Source organism: Somniosus microcephalus, chromosome 12, assembly GCF_052327205.1.
Source record: "Somniosus microcephalus isolate GS21.2 chromosome 12, FLI_Smic_1.0, whole genome shotgun sequence".
Lineage (NCBI taxonomy): Eukaryota > Metazoa > Chordata > Chondrichthyes > Squaliformes > Somniosidae > Somniosus > Somniosus microcephalus.
The window spans coordinates 32,272,916-32,299,401 of NC_140998.1; the positions used below are offsets into that span (position 1 = coordinate 32,272,916).

Below are 26,486 nucleotides of genomic sequence, written 5' to 3' on the forward strand. Positions count from 1 at the left end.
TAGAGTGGATAGAAAGGACCTATTTCCCTTAGCAGAAGGGTCAATAACCAGGGGGCATAGATTTAAAGTAATTGGTAGGAGGTTTAGAGGGGATTTGAGGAGAAATTTTTTCACCCACAGGGTGGTGGGGGTCTGGAACTCACTGCCTGAAAGGGTGGTAGAGACAGAAACTCTCACCGCATTTAAAAAGAACTTGGATATGCACTTGAAGTGCCGTAACCTACAAGGCTATGGACCAAGAGCTGGAAAGTGGGATTAGGGTGGATAGCTCTTTGTCGGCCGGCACAGACAAGATGGGCCAAATGGCCTCCTGTGCTGTAAATTTCTATGATTCTATCTGTACTACACCTGTGAGGCCTTCTTTATCACCTCCTTTCAAAGCCGAGAGCCCAAGTTTATCCATCTTTCCTCATAAGTTACCTGGTGCTAGAGATGCACTTTGGCTTAAACATTGACCTTGTTTCTCTGTGACCAAAACTCAAGGAGCTAGCTCTCAAGGTGCAATCTGTCCAACAGACTGTACCGTTTTAGTAGAACATTCATTGATTTGTACTCTACTGGGCCTATAATTGAGTATTCTGTTTCCATTTGTTGAGTGCGGCATGTTCACCCGTACTTACTTACATAACATTCACAGTGGATGTCACTCTTTTTCTTCTCAACTTGCAATACTTTATCCTTGTCCCTATCGAATTGCAACTGCCACTTGTTCAGCCGCCTAGATTTTACCAAGTTCATGCCTCTCCAGATTCGCCTGCCCTTCCCATCCAAACCACGCATGCCCCCCCCCACCCCCGCAATGGTCTTGTCTGCATTTGATCAGCTTTCATTGAGTTTCTGTGTCCAGACTATTAATATCAATAGAGGTCCCAACATCCATTTCTGGGGTATCCGAAGATTCAGATTTAGCGCAGTAAAAAAAAAATAACAGCCCCTTTTTGGGTTCAGGTGCATGCACGATTGCTTGTTGTAGGAACCTGGTCAAGCAAAAAAGTATCTCACTGTGAAGGAATAGCCATGATTCAGAGAAATACACGATACTATGAACAGAATTCTGATATTAATACAGAATATACTGGGTTTAAAAATCTAAAGCCTTAGAGACACAAGCTACAAGTCTCAGCAGACAGGGCTGTGAACAGAATACAGGCTTCTGAGAAAAGATCAGTTGATAACAAAGTTGTAAACAAGCTTTGAAATGGGAATTAGTTAAATATACTAAAACAATGAAAGATTGAAGCAAACCATTGGTGCTTCCGAAAGGTCTAGAGTTTGGAGGTAACACAATGGGGCAGTAATTCCTCCCCAAACGCGTGAGTACGGAAGGGGTACTCACGCGTCTGGCCGGAGGAAATGCCGGTTTTCAGCATGCACAGCGCATGCGCTGAAAACCGGCATTTCCTCTCCTCTAACCCAAGAGTTGAAGAGTTGTAGAGGGCAGCGCGTGCGTCTTGGATTTCCTCGGTTTTGGGGGATTTGTGCATGTCTAAAGGCCTCCGGTCTTTACGCTTGTAAAAAGCACACGTAAGTATTTATTTTTACAGGTAAGTGGTGTTTTAGTGTAATTTAGAATTTTTTTCCCACAGGTTTATTATTTTAAAGGATCTACAATAAGGTAAGTTTAGTTTTAGACCCTTCTATTAAAAATTTATTTTTTTCAAAAAAAAAATTATTGTTTAAATTATTTTTTTAAACTTATTTATACTTAATTTAATGATTGGGATGTTTTTTACATTTTTATTTAAAGTTTAAATAGTGTTTTGGGCCCCCGTAGTTTTCATGAGTTTGACAGTTCTTACTCTCAAACTCATGAATGAACCTTCCCCTCCCCTGATTGGCTGTACAGTGCTCACCTGATCCCAGCCGGCACATCGCACTAACTACGCCGTTGGATCAGTTAAGCACTGCGCACTGACATCTGAACTGGGCCTGTCACAGGAAATGCAAGCAGGCCCAGGCTTCAGATGTCAGCGCGCAGGGTGAGTGCAGATCGGGGGCTTGCATGCGCGGCAAGCCCCCGACACCAAGTTCTGGGCCAATGAGAAGACCCAGTTTAAAGTGTGAAGAGCTAACACGTAAAACAGAAATACAAACATTAAGAGAGGCTGGTGCCTTTGAAAAGGCCACATCAAGTAAAGAAACCTGCTGGTCAAATAGTTTTATGTTAAACTTGGGAAACAGGAACCATAAGATTAAATATGCAACCAATTGAGAAAGCTAGAAAATAAGTAAACACACAGTTAAAGTGGTTTTGATTTACATATTGTAAATATAATACCAACAAGGCAGCTTTGAAAATATGACTTCAATAGAGACACCAAGCAATTGCATTGTGTTTGTATTAAACTTGGATCACCACGGAGTCAAAATGTCTTCTAAAAACCAGTAAAGCCAATATTAAGAATTGAATGAAAGCATTTTGTAGGAATGACATCAAACAGAAACCATAGTATGATCTGGTGGCCATTACGGAAACATGGCTGCAAGATGATCATGACTGGGAACTAAACATACAAGGGTATTTGACAATTAGGAAGGACAGACAGGAAGGAAAGGGAGGTGGGGTTGCTATGTTAGTCAAGGATGGAATCACTGCAATAGTCAGAAATGATATTGGGTCAAAGGATCAGGATAGTGAAACAGTTTGGGTGGAGATAAGGAATAATAAGGGGAAAAAGTCACTAGTGGGCGTAGTCTATAGGCCTCCTAACAGTTGCAACTCTGTTGGTCGGAGTATAAATCAGGAAATAGTTGGGGCTTGTAATAAGGGAACAGCTATAATCATGGGGGATTTTAACTTTCATATTGACTGGACTAATCAAATTGGGCATGGCAACCTTGAGGAAGAGTTCATAGGGTGTATTAGGGATGGGTTCCTTGAGCAGTATGTAACTGAACCAACCAGGGGGCAGGCAATCTTAGATCTGGTCCTGTGTAATGAGACAGGATTAATAAAAAATGTCCTAGTAAAGGATCCACTTGGAATGAGTGACCATAATATGGTTGAATTCCAAATTCAGTTTGAGGGTGAGAGAGTTGGATCTCAAACCAGCGTACTGAGCTTAAATAAAGGAGACTATGAAGGTATGAGAGTAGAATTGACTAAAGTGGACTGGGAAAACAGATTAAAGTGTAAGACGGTACAAGAGCAGTGGTCTACATTCAAGGAGATATTTCACATCTTTCAAGGTAAATATATTCCACTGAGGGAAAAGGGGAGTAAAAGAAAAGACAGCCATCTGTGGCTTAGTAAAGTAATAAAGGATAGTATCCGACTGAAAACAAGGGCATATAAAGTAGCCAAATCTAGTGGGAGGATAGAAGATTGGGAAGCATTTAAAAGCCAGCAAACAATAACTAAAAGATTAATTAAGAAAGGGAAGATAGATTATGAAAGTAAACTAGCAAAAAATATAAAAACAGATAGCAAGAGTTTCTACAGCTATATAAAAAGAAAAAGGTGGCTAAAGTGAACGTTGGTCCCTTAGAGGATGAGACCGGGAAACTAGTGGTGGGGAACATGGAGATGGCAAAGACGCTGAACAAATATTTTGTATCAGTCTTTACAGTAGAGGACACTAAAAATATCCCAACACTGGACAAACAGGGGGCAATGGGGGGGTGGGGGGGGGGGGCGGGGGGAGGAGCTAAACATGATTAAAATCACTAAGGAGATGGTACTCGGTAAAATAATGGGACTTAAGGCAGATAAATCCCCCGGATCTGATGGCCTACATCCTAGGGTCTTGGCAGAAGTGGCGGTAGGGATTGTGGATGCATTGGTGATTATTTTCCAAAACTCCCTGGACTCAGGAAAGGTCCCGGCAGATTGGAAAACTGCTAATGTAACACCCTTATTTAAGAAGGGAAGTAGACAAAAAGCTGGAAACTATAGACCAGTTAGCCTAACATCGGTGGTTGGCAAAATGTTGGAGTCCATTATTAAGGAAACAGTAACAGAGCATTTGGATAAACATAATTTAATAGGACAGAGTCAGCATGGTTTTATGAAGGGGAAGTCATGTTTGACAAATTTGCTCGAATTCTTTGAGGACGTAACATACAGGGTGGATAAAGGGGAACCAGTGGATGTAGTGTATCTGGACTTCCAAAAGGCATTTGACAAGGTTCCACACAAAAGATTACTGATCAAGATAAAAAATCATGGGATTGGGGGTCATATACTGGCATGGGTGGAAGATTGGCTATCTAACAGAAAACAAAGAGTTGGGATAAATGGTTCATTCTCAGGATGGCAATCAGTAACTAGTGGTGTTCCGCAGGGGTCAGTGCTGGGACCCCAACTCTTTACAATCTATATTAACGATTTGGAGGAAGGGACCGAGTGCAATGTATACAAGTTTGCCGACGATACAAAGATGGGAGGGAAAACAGTGAGTGAGGAGGACATAAAAAAACCTGCAAAAGGACATAGACAGGCTAAGTGAGTGGGCAGAGATTTGGCAGATGGAATATAATATTGGAAAGTGTGAGGTTATGCACTTTGGCAAAAAAAATCAAAGAGCAAGTTATTATCTAAATGGAGAGAAACTGCAAAGTGCTACATTACAAAGGGATCTGGGGGTCCTGGTGCATGAAACACAAAAAGTTAGTATGCAGGTGCAGCAGGTGATCAGGAAGGCCAATGGAATCTTGGCTTTTATTGCAAGGGGGATGGAGTATAAAAACAGGGAGGTCTTGCTGCAGTTATACAGGGTATTGGTGAGGCCACACCTGGAATACTGCGTGCAGTTTTGGTTTCCATATTTAAGAAAAGATATACTTGCTCTCGAGGCGGTTCAGAGAAGGTTCACTCGGTTGATTCCGGAGATGAGGGGGTTGACGTATGAGGAAAGGTTGAGTAGGTTGGGCCTCTACTCATTGGAGTTCAGAAGAATGAGAGGCAATCTTATCGAAACATATAAGATTCTGAGGGGTCTTGATCGGGTGGATGCGGTGAGGATGTTTCCACTGATGGGTGAGACTAGAACTAGGGGGCATAATCTTAGAATAAGGGGCTGCCCTTTCAAAACTGAGATGAGGAGAAACTTCTTCACTCAGGGTAGTAAATCTATGGAATTTGCTACCCCAGAGAGCTGTGGAAGCTGCAACATTAAATAAATTTAAAACAGAGATAGACAGTTTCCTAGCAGACAAGGGAATTAGGGGTTACGGGGAGAGGGCAAGGAAGTGGACGCGAGTCTAGATTCGGATCAGCCATGATCCTATTGAATGGCGGAGCAGGCCCGAGGGGTCGTATGACCTACTCCTGCTCCTACTTCTTATGTTCTTATGTTCATAGCTGTCATTGTTTTTATGATGGTTTTTGGAACACTTAAAAGGTAGAGAAATAATTATGCATGCAATAGTTGAATTGATAGCAGGTAGAAAGCATTCGAAAGAGGTATCAATAAAGACAATTAGCTGACATCAGCAGAGAACATCAAAGGAGAAACCACTGCCAAAAGGGTATAAAAATAAGACCTTTTAACAGAAAGTCAGAACTCGCTGAAAGGGCAAAGCATCTCTCAACTCTTCAGAGGCATCTCTAAGTCTTTAACTATGAGTCTCGGGAAGTCAAAGTGATTGATTTTGGTGGATGTTCTGGATTTAGAAATAAGTAAGAAATAAGAAATGTAACGAAGTAAAGATTTGAGAATAAGGATCTCTGAGAAATAAGAAATGCAAGCTAATTGTATTTTGAATTGTTAATGTTGCAACTGATTCAACAGATGTTAACTGAATGTCAGCTCTTAAATAAAATTATATATTTTTAGAATTGTCTCAAAGTGAATCTGTATAAACTCGTGAACCCACATTTCTGTACACTCTTTTGTAAGGAGTTGCAGAATTCTGGGGGGTATTCTGGACCCTCATAATATCCGGAAGGTTACAGTCTAGTTCAACTTATTAAAAGTACTATCTGGAGGACGGTAACATCTTCAGTCGTTCTGTTCCTTTAGGGAGAGATAGCCTGAACCTTTAGACCCATTTAAGCATCTCATGGAATTCGGCTATCTCTAACTTAAGTTGAAGGTGAACGTCTGGGGAATACGCCTGATCTGGGATAGCCCAAAAGGGCTAGGACTGTAATTATCCCTTCATCACATACTCTTAACTGTTCTTCCCATAAAGTAACCAATACTGCACTGAACACAAGGCAAGCCTCTTCTCCAGCTGTAATTTTCACCGAACTCAGATGCTTCAACCCAGATTCTGTTTTTCATTTGAGCTCAGAAGCCCTCTGTCCTTCCATGGGTGAAAGAGCAGCCCTACTGTACATCGGACACCATGGTCACAGTCTGCATTACAGCACGGCTCCAGCTGTACTGTACATCAGACACCATGGTCATAGTCTATAGTACAGCACGGGTCCAGCTGTACTGTACATCGGACACCATGGTCACAGTCTGCATTACAGCACGGGTCCAGCTGTACTGTACATCAGACACCATGGTCATAGTCTATAGTACAGCACGGGTCCAGCTGTACTGTACATCGGACACCATGGTCAAAGACTGCATTACAGCACGGGTCCAGCTGTACTGTACATCAGACACCATGGTCATAGTCTATAGTACAGCACGGGTCCAGCTGTACTGTACATCGGACACCATGGTCAAAGACTGCATTACAGCACGGGTCCAGCTGTACTGTACATCGGACACCATGGTCAAAGTCTGCATTACAGCACGGGTCCTGCTGGAATACAAGTTATGTGGTCTCTCAAACCCTGGTTCTCACTAAGAGAAAAGTTGATGCAATTTTGAGAGTTCTGAACCAACAGTCTATGTAATACAAGCCCTTTCAGGCTTAATGCTTATTTGGGTGGTAACCTGTGAGGCCTTGGCCTACAAAGACCTCTTTGAAGTCTGAATGGAAAATCAGCTTTGGAAACTGAAGGAAAAACGGCTTAAAGTATGCCAGTGAAAATGATATGGTTGACATCTGCCACCTTCCACTGAGCCAGGATTTTACCTGGAGGATGGTAATGGATAGTCCGCTGCATTCAGTACTACCTGACTATTTAAGTGAAACCTTAAATGAAAGGCAGCTTTGTTGTTAAGTAAATGACTGGAAGGAAACTTAAAATATAAATGTGTTTCAATCATTACCTCATCAGAGCTTAAAGGGTATAAACCTTGGGTTGTACTTTGCAAAGCAAACATTCAAGACATTTGTTGAAGCATAGCTGATTCCAGTAAGGTCATGTGAATTACCAAAGCGGCTTCCCCACCCCTCAAAATTATTCTCGATGGCCTGAATTATCTCCAGCAAGGCTATAAGTAGAGATTTAGATCAGAAACCACCAGCTAAAGAATAGAAGATCAAAATTAAAGGAGTTCCGTTCTTGTCCCACATCTATTGAGGGATTGGTGAATGTCCATGTACAGGAAATAGATTAAAACCGTTTTAAAAACAGAGGGCAAGGCTCAGTGTTGTACATGCGCATCAACAGTCTAACCCTGCAGCAAGATCCAAAATAGGAACAGATGACGACAGGCAGGAATACATTTGTCTACCCTTCTTGTGTAGCAAGAAAGTCACCAAAACATTTGAGAACTGCTGTAAAAATTACATTACTGAATCTGGTTTTACCTCATGGATTGGCATTGGGAGGTTGGTAGTTGCTGGAGAGTTGCTAAGACAATGTTAGCAGTGAGTCTTTCAGTAAGCTAACCAGCAGGAACTGGCTTCTCGTTCAGCCCTGGGTGCCAATTAGGAGAAGTCAATGGCCCAGAACTTGGTGTTGGGGGCTTGCCGCGCATGCAAGCCCCCGATGTGCGCTCACCCTGCGCGCCAACATCTGAAACCTGGCCTGCAGTAGATTTCCTTTCAGTGGCCAGGTTCTGATGTTGGCGCGCTGTGCTAACCTGACCCAGCGGCGTAGTTAGTGCGATGTGCCGGCTGGGATCAGGTGAGCACTGTTCAGCCAATCAGGGGAGGGGAAACTTCATTCATAAGTTTGAGAGTAAGAACTGTCAAACTCATGAGAAGTACTGCACCCCAAAACACTACTTAAACTTTAAATAAAATTTTAAAAAACATCCCAATCATTAAATTAAGTATAAATAAGTTTTTAAAAATTTAAACAATAATTTCTTTTTTGAAAAAAATAAATTTTTAATAAAAAGGGTCTAAAACTAAACTTACCTTATTGTAGATTATTTAAAATAATAAACCTGTGGAAATTTTTTTTCTAAATTGCACTAAAACACCGCTTACCTGTAAAAATAAATACTCACGTGTGCTTTTCACAAGCGTAAAGACCGGAGGCCTTTAGACATGCACAAATCCCCCAAAACAGAGGAAATCCAAGATGCATGTGCTGCCCCCTACAGCGCATGCGCTAGCCTCTTCAACTCTTGGGTGAGAGGAGAGGAAATGCCGGTTTTCAGCGCGTGCGCTGTACATGCTGAAAACCGGCATTTCCGCCGGCCAGATGCGTGAGTACCCCTTCCGTACTCACGTGTTTGGGGAGGAATTTCTGCCCCAATGACTCTAAAGTTCAGTACCATCTTGGTACTACAGTGCATCACTACCGGGACACTGGTGCTTTGAAGTACAACTGAAAGGCATTAAGGAATGCTCATTTCCCAGATCAGAAAAACTTTTATCTCCAGAATTGTGCCAGAAGATCCCAGCATTAGGTGCGCTAATAAAGTTAACTGCACCTATAGCTTACAAATCTCAATCATATCATGTGTCAGTGGTGGCTCAGTTGGTAGCACACTTGCCTGTGAGTCATTATGTTGTGGGTTCAAGTCCCACTCCAGGGACTTGTGCACATAAAGCTAGGCTGACACTCTGGTGCAGTGCTGAGGGAGCAGGGGAGTGCTGTGCTGTCTGAGGTGCCGTCTTTCGGCTGAGACATTAAGCCAAGGCCCCGTCTGCTCTCTCAGGTGGATGTAAAAGATCCCAAAGCACTATTTTGAAGACGAGCAGGGGAGTTATCCCTCAATCCACATAACAAAAACAGATTATCTGGTTATTACCACATTGCTGTTTGTGGGACCTTGCTGTGTGCAAATTGGCTGCCACGTTTCCCACATTACAACAGTGACTACACTCCAAAAGTACTTCATTGGCTGTAAAGCGCTTTGAGACGTCCGGTGGTCGTGAAAGGCACTAAATAAATGCAAGTCTTTTGTTGCAGCTAATACAGAAGAATGACGGGCTCAGGTCATTATATGATGCAGAAACCATAAATGTTGAACAAGCTGCAGCAGATAAGGAATTGATTTAGTGGAGTAATTCTGGATGATCTAACAAAAAGTGCCAGCTTTTATTACATATTACAATGTTCTTATAATTCCACCCTCGCGCCCCTTATCCTTTCCTTACATCCATATTACCCCTTTTTTGTTGGATAGGTGGGTTGATCTACGCCTTCATAAATATCTACAAATAGCCATTCTTCCTCCTTAGCCCAATGGTCACAAGGTTCATTGGAATTGCCCAAAGAAGGGATCCCTCTCTTGGCAATTTCCACCCTCCCCACTCAGATCTTCCAACAATAAAGGAGTGGAAATATAACTTTACCCCCTACTCCAAAAGAGAAGCCCAAGTGTAAATGCCAGTAGGGCCCCAATTAAAGTCCACGTCTACTAGTTGGACACCCAACCCTCTGTTTGAAAGCGAGTTTAGAACAAATGCTTGAAATGTGTATTACATTTGGGCTCGATTCCCATCCATAAATATTTCCAACCGACCTAGTAGACATTACCTGGCCTAAGAGGTGTTTTCTTCTAACAGAACTTCTGCTGTAGAGTTTCAGGCTGAAACTGACTCTCTGGAGATGGAGCTCATTTTGAACAACAGGGAACAGAAACGTTTCTCCCCACTTCACCTGACCATTCACAGATTTCAGAGGACGCGTCTTCTTCTTGTCAAACAGCCCATCCCTAGTTTCCATTATTATCTTCACGTAGAAATCTAGAAGGGGAAAAACAGCACACTTAGAAGTGAAGCAAACAGAATTTGGGCAGTCCAAGCTCCTCACGTTTGTCACAAGTTACAAGAAGCGTTACATTAGATTGCAGCCCCGGAACACCCCAAATGCAGGAAACGAAAGCCCATTGCCAAAACACTTCAATCACCCAGGAAACTGATGCTTTGGGGAAATGTGTGTCTTCCTGGCTCAGAGCTTAATACACAGAAGCGTGCAACAACAATTTGGGCCTCCGCTCCCCACGGATTCCATCCCGTAAAAGTTACGTGACTTGTCAACATGCGTTCCCCAGCACACAACACTCTGCCAGGAGTGCCAAAGGTGAAAATACCTGCAAAGCGGGACACATTCCAGTAATACTCTCAGGTGAGCTACTCAAACAAGTTGAGAATTCCACCTTGATAGAGTTGATTAACTCTGTTTCAGTTCCTAGTCACCTTTAGGGTTGCCAACTTTTGTTGGACATATTGCTGGAGGTTTCATCACATGACCTCCCGCTTACAACCACCCGCCCCGCCCGGTCAAACTTTCTTCCCACCCCACAGCTAACCTGTTCACTATATTTTTATAACTTCTAAACGAAAGGGTTCAAAGAAAATAAAAACATCTCTTTTTTATATTGCCTCTGTAGTGTATGTATCCGTCTACCTTTAAGAGAACTATTGAATGTAACCGTTCACCTTTAAGGGAACTACTTTAGGTGTGGCACTATTTGTTTGGCTTCTGTATACTGTAATACCGATAGTGAACACACCAGTATATAAGTGTTGTAGCAGGATTTCTGGGGCAGATTCGCCCGGACCTTCGAATAGTAAAGACCTGTTTGTTTGTTACTCCTGAAGTCTGTGTATTTATTAACTGCACAACCCACAGACTTTACAGTGGCGACGAGTCCGATCGTACCCTGCGGCAAGATTACCATAAGCAACGAAGAGCGTCGAAGAGAGACAACCGCCCTCGTCGTGCTACCAAAAGAAAACACGAGGCTGCAACAACAGAAAGCAGGAAGACTAACAACAAAAGCTGTATCAGCAACAGGCACTGACTACCCTTCTGCCACGGTGCGGAGTGAGCCGACCAGCAAGAAACAAGGCGGCCGAAGAGACTGTGAGTAGGGGAAGGTGTAGAAGCATCCGGAGGATAAGGGCAGAGCACTCGACCTCGGTCGAGGGGGAGCTGTGCCGGCCAAAAGTCGGGTCCAACGGCGTCGGGTGACAGCCGGACCGCGATCGGCGGGACAATCGGGGCAGCGACCGCAGCCACGAAGCGCTGAGCCTGCGAGTAGGCGCGGGAAGAGAAACCCAGCCGCAGCCGGGGAGGGAAACACCGGTCTGCGAGAGGGCTGGGGAGGCGAACGGGAACTGTGCGGGTGAGAGCCGGGTGCGGAGAGAGAGACTGCGAGGAGCCGGTCCAGCGGCTGAGCTGTTCTCCACCAACGGGGTACTCAGAGCCGGCAAAACCGAACGTGCGGGAGTGGGTGAGAGACACAGCCGAAAACGGGGTGAGAAACTGCGCGAGAGCCAGTCCAGCGGTGAGCTGTTCTCCACCAACGGGGTACCCAGGGCCGGTAGCATCGAACGTGCGGGTGAGAGAGACAGAGCCGGGTACGGAGAGAGAGACTGCGCGAGAGCCAGTCCAGCGGCTGAACTGTCCTCCGCTAACGGGGTGTACCCAGCGCCGGTAGAGCCGTGCGGGCGGGAGGAAAAGACATAGCCGAGTAAGGGGAGCTGTGCGGTAGCCAGCCAGCGGCTGAACCTGTCCGCTGAGGGGGAAGCGTACCCCTTCCACCGGGAAGAAACGCGGGAAGCCGCCAGTAGGCGGAGAAGACGCCAGAAGCGGGAAACCGCCATTGAAGTGGGCGGGGCGAGAAAGGAAGAGCGGGAAACCGCCATTTTCGTGGGAAAACCGCCATCTTGATTGACATACCGCCATTGAAGTGGGCGGGGAGAGAAGGAAAGAGCGGGAAACCGCCGATTTCGCGGGAAAACCGCCATCTTAGAAACAAATAAATAAATAAGAAATACTGGTGCTGCTCCCAAGGGAAGAAAGATGCCTAAGCGAGGGAATATTAACGACTTTAATTCTGAAATAGAAGACTGGGCCACGTACGTGGAACGCATAGAGATCTATTGCGAAGCCAACAAAATAGAGGAAGACGACAAGGCGATAACATTGCTAAACTCGATGGGGGCAAAAACATACGGGCTCTTGAAGCATCTAATAGCACCAAATAAACCAGCGGATCAGACCTTCGAAGAGATTGTGGCTGTGCTGAAGGACCACTTGAACCCCACACCGCTGATGCTGGCTGAACGATTCAAATTCTACGCAAGAACGCAGAAGAAAGACGAAAGCAATGCGGAATACTTGGTCGAACTGCGTAGGCTAGCGAAATACTGCCAGTTCGGAGGGAATCTGACAGAAGCGCTGCGGGACAAGTTCGTATGCGGATTGTCCAAAGAGGGGACGCAGAAGCGACTACTGGAAGAGAATGACCTCACACTGGACAGGGCTGTCCTTATAGCTGCATCGCACGAAGCCGCAGCGAAAGGAACGGCGGAAATGCAACTAAAGGCAGCGGCACTCGGGGTGGACCAAATTACTTCAAGCACAACAAAATGCTACCGTTGTGGGAAGACAACGCATGACCAGAACCAATGCTGGTTTAAGAACCAAGAGTGTAGGAAATGTGGCAAACTGGGTCACATCGCGAAGGTATGCCGGTCCGGGAAAAAGATCAATAATCAAAGGAAGCCACCACCAGAAAAGTACAACAAGGTACACAAGGTGGCTGAGAAGAGTTCAGACGAACAGAATTCAGACTCAGACCCAAACAACCAGGAGCTGGGTAGTCTGAGAATCCACAATGTGGGTAAAGAAGCGGATCTACAGGCCATCTGGGTCATACTAAAAATAGCTGGAGTCCAAATAAGAATGGAGCTGGACACTGGATCAGCTCTATCAGTCATCAACCGAAGGGACTACCACCGGCTATTCTCTCACATACCTTTAAGAAATACCAAGTTCGTATTACAGACATACACGGGGCATAACGTATACCCCGTGGGGAAAATAAGAGTCAAGGTGAGAGATAGGGGTAAAGAACACCCAAGAATGAGCTTGTACGTATTACCTGAGGGAGGACCACCACTTCTAGGACGGGAGTGGATTAAGAAAATAGACATGGAATGGCATTACCTAAAAGCCATAATGAGGGAGGACTCGGTGCAAGCTATTAGCTCAGATTCTGAAATGGATGATGATAAGACCAAGTCGAAAACGAAGACAGGCAGAAGGACTTATGGTACCAAGAAGAATAAAGCTGCAGAGCAGAACTCCAGGTTGACAGAGAATTCTGAGTCTGTTCAAGCAAAGGATTCATCCATGACGGAAGAACACCGAGCTCGGACGCAAACTTATGTCAAAGTACGACAACAATTAGAACAGTTGAGTGATCGTCTCGTACAGGAGATGAAAAATATGGAAAAGTTCTGGGACACCGAATGGGGGAACCTGGAAAGACTACAGAGACAGCTAGCTCAAGCAGAGAGCGACCATAGAGCCATCATGGTCAAATACCAATCACATTCCCCTGATGCTGTTCAGGAACTAGAATATTTACAGAATGAACCAAAGGAAGAGGAATCTTCAGGGAGCCAGGATTTTATTCCAGTTCTTCTTTACGACTCCTTACAAGCAGAGTGTGAGAAGTTGAAAGAACAGTATGAACAGGCCCAGGCTACAATTCAGAAGGGGGTTAACTCGGCAGCCTCCGAAAAGCTAGTTTCAGTAGAAGCATATGAACAACTAAAGGTTGAACATGAGCAAGAAGTCCAAAGGCTGCAGGAAATTCTTGATGAGCTCAAGGCCAAGACAGACTCATCGATAGAAGCTCCATCCATAGATGAGCAATTAGAGGTGAAAATCATGGCAGAGCATGAAAGACAGGATGTCCAAGAACTTATAAAAACATTGAAGGACACCCAAGACAAATATGAGGCGGCAATGTCTGAGGTTCAACAACTTGAAGAACAGATTCAACTGGGAATCCTTGCAGTGGAAGAACAGGACACTGTAAGAATGGTCCCTGAACATGAACTAGAGAGCATCAGGGCGCAACTTTTCCGAGCGCTGAAAGCCAAAGTTCAAGAGGAACGTAAGGTGGAAGTATTGGAGAAAGAGGTGGATGAAATGGAGAAGACTCTGATCCACCGTGTTCCCAGGGAAGAGTTAACGGTCGGCCAACTCCTTCATATGCTGAAGGACAAGACTCTACAAGGGGAACAATCTGAACACGAGCTTCAATCTTCAGGGGGAACGAGTTCGGAGCTCTCAAAAGTCACGGAGATAGCTGAGGTGGCGACACAAATTTTACAAGGATGCCAAAAGTACGTTGAATCACGTCAAGGTAAACAGAAGAAGGTGGAAACCGTTACTTCAGTAGAAGGGTTAAATAGCCTGATAACGCAATTACCGGTGGAAAGGAAGGTATTGAACTCACAAATGAGGTCCGTCGTGAAGGAATGGCAGATAACCCAGGAAGAGCGGGATGAATATGAATGCATGAAGAAGGCTTTTCAAGAAAGATGTTTAGGGAAGGAACCACCGTCAGCTAACGTCCAGACGGGTGAGGAGGAAGAAGAAGTCTCTCTCGCTGGCCTAACTCAGGACGAACCTGAATATTACCATGACCTGTTGAGTGACACTGAATATTATGAGGATGTGGTCTGCCCAGCTTGTGATGAAAACTCTCAAAGTGCTGAAATCCGGATGAAGCACTTAAGGTCTAAGGAACATAGAGAGTTGGTGGCGCTACAGCTGGCAGCCGAGAAAGGAGCTCCGAGAGTTTCAAAAAGGCAGAAAAGAAAAAGAAGAAGCAGAAGATAATAACTGTCTAAAATATTAGCACTTCTACCATTCCAGGCGGGACATTACGAAAGGAGCTAAATTAGTTGAAAAACTGGTAAATGTCAAGACAGCCAGTTGGTTGTCAAAGTCCGCACTGCTGGTTCAACAGGACGAAAGTTCAAGCTGCTACGTCAAGAAAAAGGCTATGGAGGAGTCACGCTAGCCAGGTGAACCGGCTACCCCAAAGAAATGTTGTTCGGAACGAGTCAAGATCAGAGACTGAATCTATGAACTGTTTCCGCAGAGACGGAACCTGTGAACTGTTTCCACCGAGATTATATTTGTAAATTGTTTTATATGACATTGACTCCACCGAGATTATAGCTGTAATTTGTTTTATAGGAAGTTGAAGATATGTATGTTTAACGGGGACTCTGTAAGTAATAAGCTAAAAAGGGAGGATTGTAGTGTATGTACCCGTCTACCTTTAAGAGAACTATTGAATGTAACCGTTCACCTTTAAGGGAACTACTTTAGGTGTGGCACTATTTGTTTGGCTTCTGTATACTGTAATACCGATAGTGACCACACCAGTATATAAGTGTTGTAGCAGGATTTCTGGGGCAGATTCGCCCGGACCTTCGAATAGTAAAGACCTGTTTGTTTGTTACTCCTGAAGTCTGTGTATTTATTAACTGCACAACCCACAGACTTTACAGCCTCAATTATTCTTCACCCGAGTTGCTTGCAGGAGTGTCCCGGAGATTATTCTTTATTTTCCTGGAGTCTCCAGGACAGTCCTGGAGGCTTGGCAACCCTAGTCACCTCTGGGTTGTTCCCCAACATCATCTTTTCTTCTTTATTTTAGAGCTAGTCAGAGGGGGTTACATGCAAAATAATGTGAAGTTGAGGTGGTCATCCTTTTATTCCAATTACTAAATTGCCAACCTGTGTATTTCCAAAAAAATGGACAACACCTGAGAAACTACAGAGCAAAGTACAAACAGACTGCGGTCATTTTAATACAGAGCTATAATGCACTCCAACACAATATACAATGGCTGTATTGTTTGAGCGGAATTACAATTCCTACTAACTAGGGACCCTGCTGATAATCAGAGTGCTCTCAAGCAAGTCACAATTATATCACAGCACAAGATAAATAATGTTGAGGTGCAGCACCTCAACGAGTGCCAATAAAACAGAAATACTTGCTGTTCATTATATAATGAAAGCAAACTATGAGAAGACACCTTTTATTTCTACACATCAACCAGTTTCAAATGTTGTACCTTGATCAATTTTAAATTGTGTGTTGTCTAATCTTACATGAAAGACTCATTATTCTGCAACCCATGGCCTATAAATTTGTTCCTACAGCACCCGTCTTTCAGGCACTCACTGGCCTACTAAGCCACCAGTATGGCAGGCAGGAAGCGCACACACATTTCCTGCCCCCTCCCCACACCCACGTATTTTAAACTTTACTACTCCAAAAGTTTATAATATCCACGATGAACACTTTCAGGACTTCAGCAAACAAAGTCAGCGTTAGCACCTACTTAATGTCAGAGGGGTGGAGGAATGCGACAGGTTCTGCACTTCCAGGATTTGCAGCTGAATCCGATTACTGACAGCTTGGAAACAGGTTCCTATTCGCAGAAGTGCATGACAGGTCTGGGTGAAAAGAAAGAAAAAGAAAACAATTTATACTTCAACAGACAACCAGAAAAACTAAAAACAATGCAAACAAAAAAAAGTTACGATTTAGCTCATGTTTTCTATTATACTCAATCATCGTCACTGGGTCAGGATCCTGGGACTTCCTCCCTAACAGCACTGTGGGAGTAGCTTCACCACACAGACTGCAACGATTCAAGAAGGCGGCTCACCACTACCTTCTTGAGGGCAATTAGGGATGGGCAACAAATGCTGGCCTCGCCAGCGATGCCCACATCCCGTGAACAAATAAAAATCATTTAGGAATGAATTTCGAAGTGGGGTTTGAAAATTCGATGAATTAAAAGATTACACTGACTTCCCCAACTATGCAGATGACCCGGAACAGTCAAAAAAGCGGCAGCCAAATCAATTGTTAAACATAGTCAATCTGACGGGCTCGAGCTCTCCTGCTGTGCCCCAAGTGAATCTCAAGTAACTTCGAGGAGCTGGCTTGGGACATGGCTCTTGTTGGTTTGTATGAATGAAAATAGAAGCACCATTTTTCATCTATTGACCAGAAGCCAAGTCTTTCACGCTCCAAGGCAAACTGCATTAATCGTTAATCTGGCCGTTTAAATTAGCTTCCTGGGAGCCCAGATTACTTGTGACTTGGGTCGACAAGTCGGCTGCAGGAAAAAACAAATTTAAACCGCATTAATGTCGGGAGCCGGCTCGCATATGCCAGCTAAAATGGCAAATGTAAAAGATTAACAGCAGCTTCAGGTCCCAGCTCCCTAGGCCAACTGGTTTTGTAAGTTTTCAGCCCATCTCCCGGAACATTCAAAAATAGTTGAATCATAGAATGGTTACAGCATGGAAGGCGGCCATTCGGCCCATCGAGCCCATGTCGGCTCTCTGCAAGAGCGTTTCAGCTAGTCCCACTCCCCCGCCCTTTCCCCGTAGCCCTGCAAATGTTTTTCTTTCAGGTACTTACCAATTCCCTTTTGAAAGCCATGATTGAGTCTGCTTCCACCACCCTTTCAGGCAGTGCATTCCAGATCATAAACACTCGCTGAGTAAAAAAGTTATTTCTTATGCCACCTTTGGTTCTTTTGCCAATCACCTTAAATCTGTGTCCTCTGGTTCACGACCTTTTGCCAATGGGAACAGTTTCTCTCTATCTGCTCTGTCCAGGCCCCTCATGATTTTGAACACCTCTATGAAATCTCCCCTCAACTTTCTCTGCTCTAAAGGAGAGGGTTTGAAGTCCAGTCTTCAAACACTAAGCTCATGGTCTACAGAGCAGCAGTGATACCCGTCCTGCTGTATGCCTCAGAGACATGGACCATGTACAGCAGGCACCTCAAAGCACTGGAGAGGTACCACCAACGCTGCCTCTGCAAGATCCTGCAAATCCATTGGCAGGATAGGTGCACCAATGTCAGTGCTCTTGCTCAGGCCAACATCCCCAGCATCGAAGCTTTGACCACGCTCGATCAGCTCCGATGGACGGGTCACATTGTCCGCATGCCCGATACGAGACTCCCAAAACAAGTGCTCTACTCGGAGCTCCGGCATGGCAAGAGAGCCCGAGGTGGGCAGAGGAAACGCTTTAAGGACACCCTCAAAGCCTCCTTGAAAAAGTGTAACATCCCCACCGACACCTGGGAATCCCTGGCCCAAGACCGTACAAAGTGGAGGAGAAACATCCGGGAAGACGCCAAACACCTCGAGTCTCTTCGCCGGGAGCAAACGGAAGTCAAGCGCAGGCAGTGCAAGGAGCGCACGTCAACCCAAGCACCCCACCCACCCGCCCCTTCAACCACCGTCTGCCCCACCTGTGACAGAGACTGTAGGTCCCGCATTGGGCTCATCAGTCACCTGAGAACTCATTTTTAATGTGGAAGCAAGTCATCCTCGGTTCTGAGGGACTGCCTAAGAAGAAGATGAGAAAGCAATTAAAAAAACATATGGGATCCTGGGCTTCATGAATAGAGGCATAGAGTACAAAAGCATGGAAGTTATGATGAACCTTTATAAAACACTGGTTCAGCCTCAACTGGAGTATTATGTCCAATTCTGGGCACCACACTTTAGGAAGGATGTGAAGGCTTTAGAGAAGGTGCAGAAAAGATTTACGAGAATGATTCCAGGGATGGAGGGACTTCAGTTACGTTGATAGACCAGGAGATGCTGGGGTTGTTCTCCTTGGAGCAGAGAAGGTTGAGAGGAGATTTGATAGAGGTGTTCAAAACCATGATGGGTCTAGACAGAGTAGATAGAGAGAAACTGTTCCCATTGGCGGAAGGGTTGAGAATCAGAGGACATAGATTTAGATGTTTGGCAGAAGAACCAAAGGCGACATGAGAAAAACTTTTTTACGCAGCGACTGGTTATAATCTGAGAAGGTGATGGAGGCAGACTCAATCATGGCTTTCAAAAGGGAATTGGATAAGTACCTGAAGGAAAAATGCCTGCAGGGCTATGGGGAAAGAGCAGGGGAGTGGGACTAGCTGAAGTGCTCTTGCAGAGAACCGGCACCGGCTCAATGGGCCAAATGGTTACAGCACGGAAGGAGGCCATTCTATGATTGTAGGATTCTCTAAACTATGTTTCTCATTCATTTTAATCTCACTTTTTATCCTCTGCCTTCTTGCTTTGGAGATGCAAGCAACTTTGGGGAAAGAATTTGCCTTTCCAAGGCGGTTTTTTTCCCCCAGCTAATCAAATGGCAAATACTTGAAGAATGGCGTGCTCATGTCATTCTATGATGCAAGGGGCTTCCAATGGGAGAATAAACTTACTGACTGATTCAGAAGGAAGAATTTGTAATGCGCAAAACACATCTGCAAACCATTAACTGGGGTGAGAGGTAGGAGGCGGATTGAAGCATAATTGAGTCTGCTTGAGCCTGGCTTTAAACGCCATTAATAAAATGATTGAACTGCATCACCAAGACAGAGAAACTGAGTAATCAGTCATTGTATAAAGATACTCTGAGTGACATAAAGGCATTAGAGCGTGAGGAACAATTACATTTAGAGTCTGCAAGCACTGACTGAGTAGGGATAGAAACATAGAAGATAGGAGCAGGAATAGGCCATTCAGCCCCTCGAGCCTGCTCCGCCATTCAACGAGATCATGGCTGATCATCCAAATTCAGTACCCTGCTCCTGCCTTCTCCCCATATCCCTTGATCCCTTTAGCCTTAAGATATATATCTAACTCCTTCTTGAATATATTTAATGAATTGGCCTCAACTGCCTTCTGTGGTAGAGAATTCCACAGGTTCACCACTCTCTGGGTGAAGAAATTCCTCCTCATCTCTGTCATAAATTGCTTACCCCTTATCCTTAGACTGTGACCCCTGGTTCTGGACTCCCTGGCCATAGGGTACATCCTTCCTGCAACTTGTCTGTCTAGTCCTGTTAGAATTTTATAAGTTTCAATGAGATCCCCTCTCATTCTTCTAAACTCCAGCGAGTATAAGTCCAATCGACCCAATCTCTCCTCATACGTCATTCCTGCCATCCCAGGTATCAGTTTGGTGAATCTTCGCTGCACTCCCTCCATGGCAAGAACATCCTTCCTCAGATAAGGCGACCAAAACTGCACACAATACTCAAGGTGTGGTCTCACCAAGACCCTGTACAACTGCAGCAAGACATCCTTGTTCCTGTACTTGAACCCTCTCGCTACGAAGGCCAACATACCATTTGCCTTCTTAACCGCCTGCTGCACCTGCATGCTTACCTTCAGCGACTGGTGCACAAGGACGCCCAGGTCTCGTTGCACTTCCCCTTCTCCCAATCTATTGCCATTCAGATAATAATCTGCCTTCCTGTTTTTGCCACCAAAGTGGATAACCTCGCATTTATCCACATTATACTGCATCTGCCATGCTTCTGCCCAATCACCCAACCTGTCCAAATCATACTGGAGTTTCTCGGCATCCTCCTCGCAGCACACACGCCCACCCAGCTTTGTGTCATCTGCCAACTTGAAGATATTACATCTAGTTCCCTCGTCTAGACCATTTATATATATTGTGAATAGCTGGGGGATGGAGGCTTCCACCAAGCTCATGGCTGGTACCCACGGCAATCGGGAGGGGGGATGGAGCAAGATATCGGGCTTGGGGGAGAGAGGCTATCATGAGAGGGGGGGAGAGAGGCTATCATGAGAGGGAGGGAGAGATCAGTGCTTTACTTTTTTGCTCACTGCCTCCTCACACACAAGCATATGTTGCAGCATAACACACCAGGGCCAATTTTATGAATGCACACTCCAGCTGAAGAAACCTTACCCTGCTGGGAACACGTATTGGGAAATCACGGGCATGCTTCCCACAGCTTTCTGTCCATTCATTTTAATTGACTGCGGGGACTGTGCAAATTATATACAGATACTAGAACGAGAGGTCACAGTCTAAGGATATGGGGTAGGACATTTAACACTGAGATGAGGAGAAATATCTTCACTCAGAGTGTGCTGAACCTGTGGAATTCTCTACCACCGAAGGCAGTGGAGGCCAAGTCACTGAATATATTTAAGAAGGAGATAGATAGATTTCTAGACACAAAAGGCATCAAGGGGTATGGGGAGAGAGCGGGAATATGGTATTGAGATAGAGGGTCAGCCATGATCATATTGAATGGCGGAGCAGGCTCGAAGGGCCTACTCCTGCTCCTATTTTTCTATGTTTCTAAGGAGTACATGTTCCCCATGATGTGGTTTTGCCAACGCTCATCCCCAACTTCATAACATAACCATTATAGGAAACACCCCAAGTAAAAACCCAATACAAGCTCACCACAATCCAAAGTACTGGATCAATAAACAATGGTCAAGACAAACTCACCGGGACCTTTGAAGGTGGATGAATATTCAGCCAAAGGTTTGACTCCACATCGCTTAACTCTCTAAGTGACACTGAGCATTCACCAATGACCCTCTTCCGTGGGGTCTGAGTCACAATTTTGAGGACAAGGCCGTGTGTTTGGAGGATAGGCAGTTTGATATTAAACACAAAGGTTTCCATGAACACCAAATGCTGGAAAAGCAGAGAGAAAACGGTGAGTTAATCCTCTGACCAACAGGCTTTGAAAGTTCCCGATTAAGTATTGTGAAGTCAGTAACATTGCCATACAAAGCAGAGATCGGGCCTCGTTATTAACCCACCCCCACTGCCGATTGCGGCCTCCCTCACTTCCACAGCCACGATGGCCTCTCTCCCCCTCCCCCAAGCAGCAATCTCTCGCTCCCTCCCTCCTGTGATGGCCTCTCTCCACCAAGCACTGATTTCTCCCTCTCTCCCTCCCTCTCATGATGGCCTCTCTCCCCCAAACCCAATATCTCTCTCCCTCCCCCTTCCCGTGGACCGTCCCCAAGTGCCCCAGTTGCGGCCTCCTGCCACTGGTCTGCCCGTTCGGCAGCCGGCCTGGTTGACAATTTGGCCAGCTGCCAGGCGGGAAATGGAAGAAAAAACTATGAGGTCCTGCCGTTAAATTCGACAGGACCTCCGCATCCCAGGCTCCCCCCCACCCCCCGCCCTGCCCCACCCCACCATTACTGCGCACCCTGCACCCAGCTCAAGACGTTGAAAGCGATTTCCAAAATTAGCTGAGTGAACAATCCAAAATGACTATAATGGTCAGCTCATTGTACATTACATTAAAAATAATCATAAACACAGTAACGTGCGTTATAACCAGCACTCTTGGAGTGGCAATGATGGGAAACTTGAAACAATTGAGCCCCACTTCCTACATAACAGCAATGGCGCTTCAAAACATTACACTGTATGGGTTGTGAAGCACTTTGGGGTGTTCGGATGGAACCGTGAGGAACTATAAAAGTAAATATTACAGTTCAGCACTCCCTGTGCGGAGTTTCACGTGTTCTTTATCAGGAACACGTGCAACTTAAACGCCTCTGGTCTACATGATTGTTTTTTATTCATTCACGGGATGTGGGCGTCGCTGGCAAGGCCAGCGTTTATTGCCCGTCCCTAATTGCCCTCGAGAAGGCGGTGGTGAGCCGCCATTTCAGAGGGCAGATAAGAGTCAACCACATTGCATGACAATCCAGCAGTTTCATGGTCATCATTACTGATTAGCTTTTTTTTTAAATTCCAGATTTATTTAATTAACTGAATTATTAATTTCCCCAGCCGCCATGGTGGGATTTGAACTCATGTCTCCGGTAACATAACCACTATGCTACCGTTCCCATCCAATAAACTGAATCGCAGAACTCCCGATACCCACTCCCCTAATGTGAAGCTCTGCACCAGGAGTGCTAAATTTACCTCTTAAAATGCAATTCTCTCTCTCTCTCTGTGTGACTGGACACCGAGTTAGCAGGCCACAAAAAACTTACCACAGCGGAGACTTCAGTGAGTGTATTTTCTTTTCAAAATGAATGATTTGAGGCAATTGTCTGTACAAGCTTAATGATCCCTCAGTTCAGGTTAATATTTTACTTTACATAAAGTACATAGAATGTTACAGCGCAGAAACAGTCTGCCTTGGTGTCATTCTCTACATGAGCCAACTAGTCCAATCCCACTCTCCTGCTCATTCCTTCAATATTCCTCTTTTTTAAGCAACCATCTAATTATCTTTTAAAAAAAGAATTTATAGCTTTGGCTCCCCACAAAAAGTGTGTCACAGTGAATTCTAACCATCTTCTGTAAAAAGCCATGACTGTACTCAACAGACGGGATAGATACATGGCCACTTTCGGTGCCGATATTCGTACTAATCCAGGAACAGGATGGGATATGGTAACAAAAACACAGTTATATTGGAATTACATAGTTACAGAATGGACTTCACAATCGGTCCAGCATTTGTTAAAGAATACTTACACTGGCACCGTCCTTCACAGAAGATTTGAAGTGCACTGGCTTTGGTAATGTTATTATTCCTTTAAGATAAACATTAACTTTCTCTGTAGGTTTGCTGTGCAGATACAAATCTTGAACCTGTTAAAGGAATGAGAATACAATTATTAACAAATCGCTCATTACACTTTATAACAATCTAATAATACACACACATTAGATGCTCCTTTTAATTCAAAGTATCTAATAATTCAGATGTTTTCCCACTTTGCTGTGATATTTTTTTATTCGTTCATGGGATATGGGCGTCGCTGGCATGGCCAGCATTTATTGCCCATCCCTAATTGCCCTTGAGAAGGTGGTGAGCCGCCTTCTTGAACCGCTGCAGTCCGTGTTGTGAAGGTACTCCCACAGTGCCGTTAGGGAGGGAGTTCCAGGATTTTGACCCAGTGACGATGAAGGATCAGCGATATACTTCCAAGTCAGGATGGTGTGTGACTTGGAGGGGAACTTGGAGGTGGTGGTGTTCCCATGCACCTGCTGCCCTTGTCCTTCTAGGTGGTAGAGGTCAGGGGTTTGGGAGGTGCTGCCGAAGAAGCCTTGGCAAGTTGCTGCAGTGCATCTTGTAGATGATAACATAAGAACATAAGAAATAGGAGCAGGAGTAGGCCATTTGGTCCTTTGAGCCTGCGCCACCATTCAATAAGATCATGGCTGATCTTTTACCTCATCTCCACTTTCCTGAACTATCCCCATATCCCTTGATTCTCTTAGTACCCCACTAGTTATAGCCTGCCAACCCGAAAATGACCCATTTATTCCTACTCTCTGTTTTCTGTCCGTTAACCAATCCTCAATACATGCTAGTATATTGCCCCCAATCCCATGAGCCCTAATTTTTGTTTAATAACCTCTTGTGGCACCTTATCGAATGTCTTCTGAAAATCCAAATACACCACATCCACCGGTTCCTCCTGATCTATTCTGTTAGCTACAACCTCAAAAAACTAACAGATTTGTCAAACATGTTTTCCCTTTCATAAATCCATGTTGACTCTGCCCAATCCTATTATTATTTTCTAAGTGCACTATTACCACATCCTTAATAATAGATTCTAGCATTTTCCCTACTACTGATGTCGGGCTAACTGGTCTGTAGTTCCCCGTTTTCTCTTTCCCTCCTTTCTTAAATAGTGGGGTTTCATTTGCTATCTTCCAATCCGCAGGAACCGTTCTAGAATCTATGGAACTTTGGAAAATGACAACCAATGCATCCACTATCTCTATAGCCAACTCTTTCAAAACCCTAGGATGTAGGCCATCAGGTCCAGGGGATTTATCAGCTTTCAGTCCCATTAATTTCTCCAGTACTACTTTTTTACAATACTAATATCTTTCAGTTCATGCACACTGCAGCCACGGTACGCCGGTGGTGGAGGGAGTGAATATTTAAGGTGGTGGATGGGGTGCCCATCTTTGTCCTGGATGCTGTCGAGCTTCTTGAGTGTTGTTGGAGCTGCACTCATCCAGGAAAGTGGAGAGTATTCCATCACACTCCTGACTTGTGCCTTGTAGATGGTGGAAAGGCTTTGGGGAGTCAGGAGATGAGATACTCGCCGCAGAATACCTAGCCTCTGACCTGCTCTTGTTGCCACAGTATTTAATTGGCTGGTCCAGTTAAGTTTCTGGTTAATGGTGACCCCCCAGGATGTTGGTGGAGGGGGATTCGGTGATGATAGTGCCGTTGAATGTCCAGGGCCAGTGGTTAGACTCTCACTTGTTGGAGATAGTCATTGCCTGGCACTTCTGTGGCGTGAATGTTACCTGCCACTTATCAACCCAAGCGGAGGCAGCAGACCCGAGAGGGAGCAAGAGCGGAGCCTGAGGATATAAAGAGCGCAGCAGAGCGAGGCCCGAGAGCAGAGGCAGCGGACCCGAGAGGGAGCAAGAGCGGAGCCTGAGGATATAAAGAGCACGGCAGAGCGAGGCCCAAGAGCGGAGGCAGCGGACCTGACAACAAAAACAACGAGTGACATCACAGGAAAGCAGGGAAGTGATTGGTTGGTCAGTATTTATCTCTTTATCTTGGGCATTGGTTTAAATTAAAAACTGGGACTAAAAACTAAACATTCAAGAAGAGGGAGCTGATTGGTGAGTATCTGGTAAGTGTTTTTACTTGGCTTTCTTAAAGTTTAAGTTTATTCCAGCTAGGTTAGTAAATAGTCTGTTAATTAGAGATATGGCAGGGCAGCTCACACCCATGGAATGCACATCCGGTGCCATGTGGGAAGTCCTGGACACCTCCCCGCACATGTGGTTGTCCAGGCCACGGCAGTGTCGCCGGCTACAGCAGCTTGAGCTGTGCATCCGCGAGGCTGAGAGCTACGTGGATAGCACGTTTCGGGAGGTGGTCACCCCACAGCTTAAGAGTGTGCAGGCAGAGAGGGAATGTGTGACCATCAGACAGAAGAGGAGGACCAGGCAGGTAGTGCAGGAGCCCCGAGCCCATCTTGCTCACCAAACAGTATTCGGTGCAGAGTACCGGTAAGGGCGATGGTTCCTCTGGGGAGTGCAGCCAGAGCCAAGTCCACAGCACCATGGGTGGCTCAGCTGCACAGGCGGGGGGGTGGGGGGGGTGGAGAGCAGAGGAAGAGCAATAGTGATAGGGGATTCAATAGTTTGGGGAGCAGACAGGCATTTCTGCGGCCGCAGACGTGACTCCAGGATGGTATGCTGCCTCCCTGATTCCAGGGTCAAGGATGTCACTGATCAGCTGCAGGGCATTCTAAGGGGAAGGGTGAACAGCCAGAGGTCGTGGTCCATATCGGTACCAACAACATAGGTAGGAAGAGGGATGAGGTCCTGCAGACAGAGTTTAGGGAGCTAGGAAAGAGGTTAAAAAGCAGGACCTCAAAAGGTAGTAAACTCCAGATTGCTACCAGTGCCACGTGCTAGTGAGTACAGATGGAGCAGATGAATGCATGGCTGGAGAGATGGTGTAGGAGAGAGGGCTTTAGATTCCTGAGGAATTGGAACCGTTTCTGGGCGAGGTGGGACCTCTACAAGCCAGGCGGGTTGCACCTCAACAGGAACGGGACCAATATCCTCGTGGGAGGGTTCGCTAGTGCTGTTGGGGAGGGTTTAAACTAGCTTGGCAGGGGGATGGGAACCTAAGTA

The 26,486-nt window shown here is 45.3% G+C and overlaps 1 protein-coding gene across 2 annotated transcripts in view; it reads right to left on the reverse strand.

Annotated features, from left to right (window-relative positions):
* Nucleotides 1-26,486, reverse strand: part of tc2n (tandem C2 domains, nuclear) — a 118,094-nt gene that overhangs the window by 15,308 nt on the left and 76,300 nt on the right. For both annotated transcript variants that reach the window (XM_086002726.1, XM_086002725.1), the window contains exons 9-12: nt 23,334-23,450; nt 21,324-21,515; nt 16,363-16,477; nt 9,728-9,936 (exon numbers count right to left, since the gene is read on the reverse strand). In XM_086002726.1, the coding sequence (XP_085858852.1) occupies nt 9,728-9,936; nt 16,363-16,477; nt 21,324-21,515; nt 23,334-23,450 (633 nt within the window). The remainder of the gene's footprint in view (nt 1-9,727; nt 9,937-16,362; nt 16,478-21,323; nt 21,516-23,333; nt 23,451-26,486) is intronic.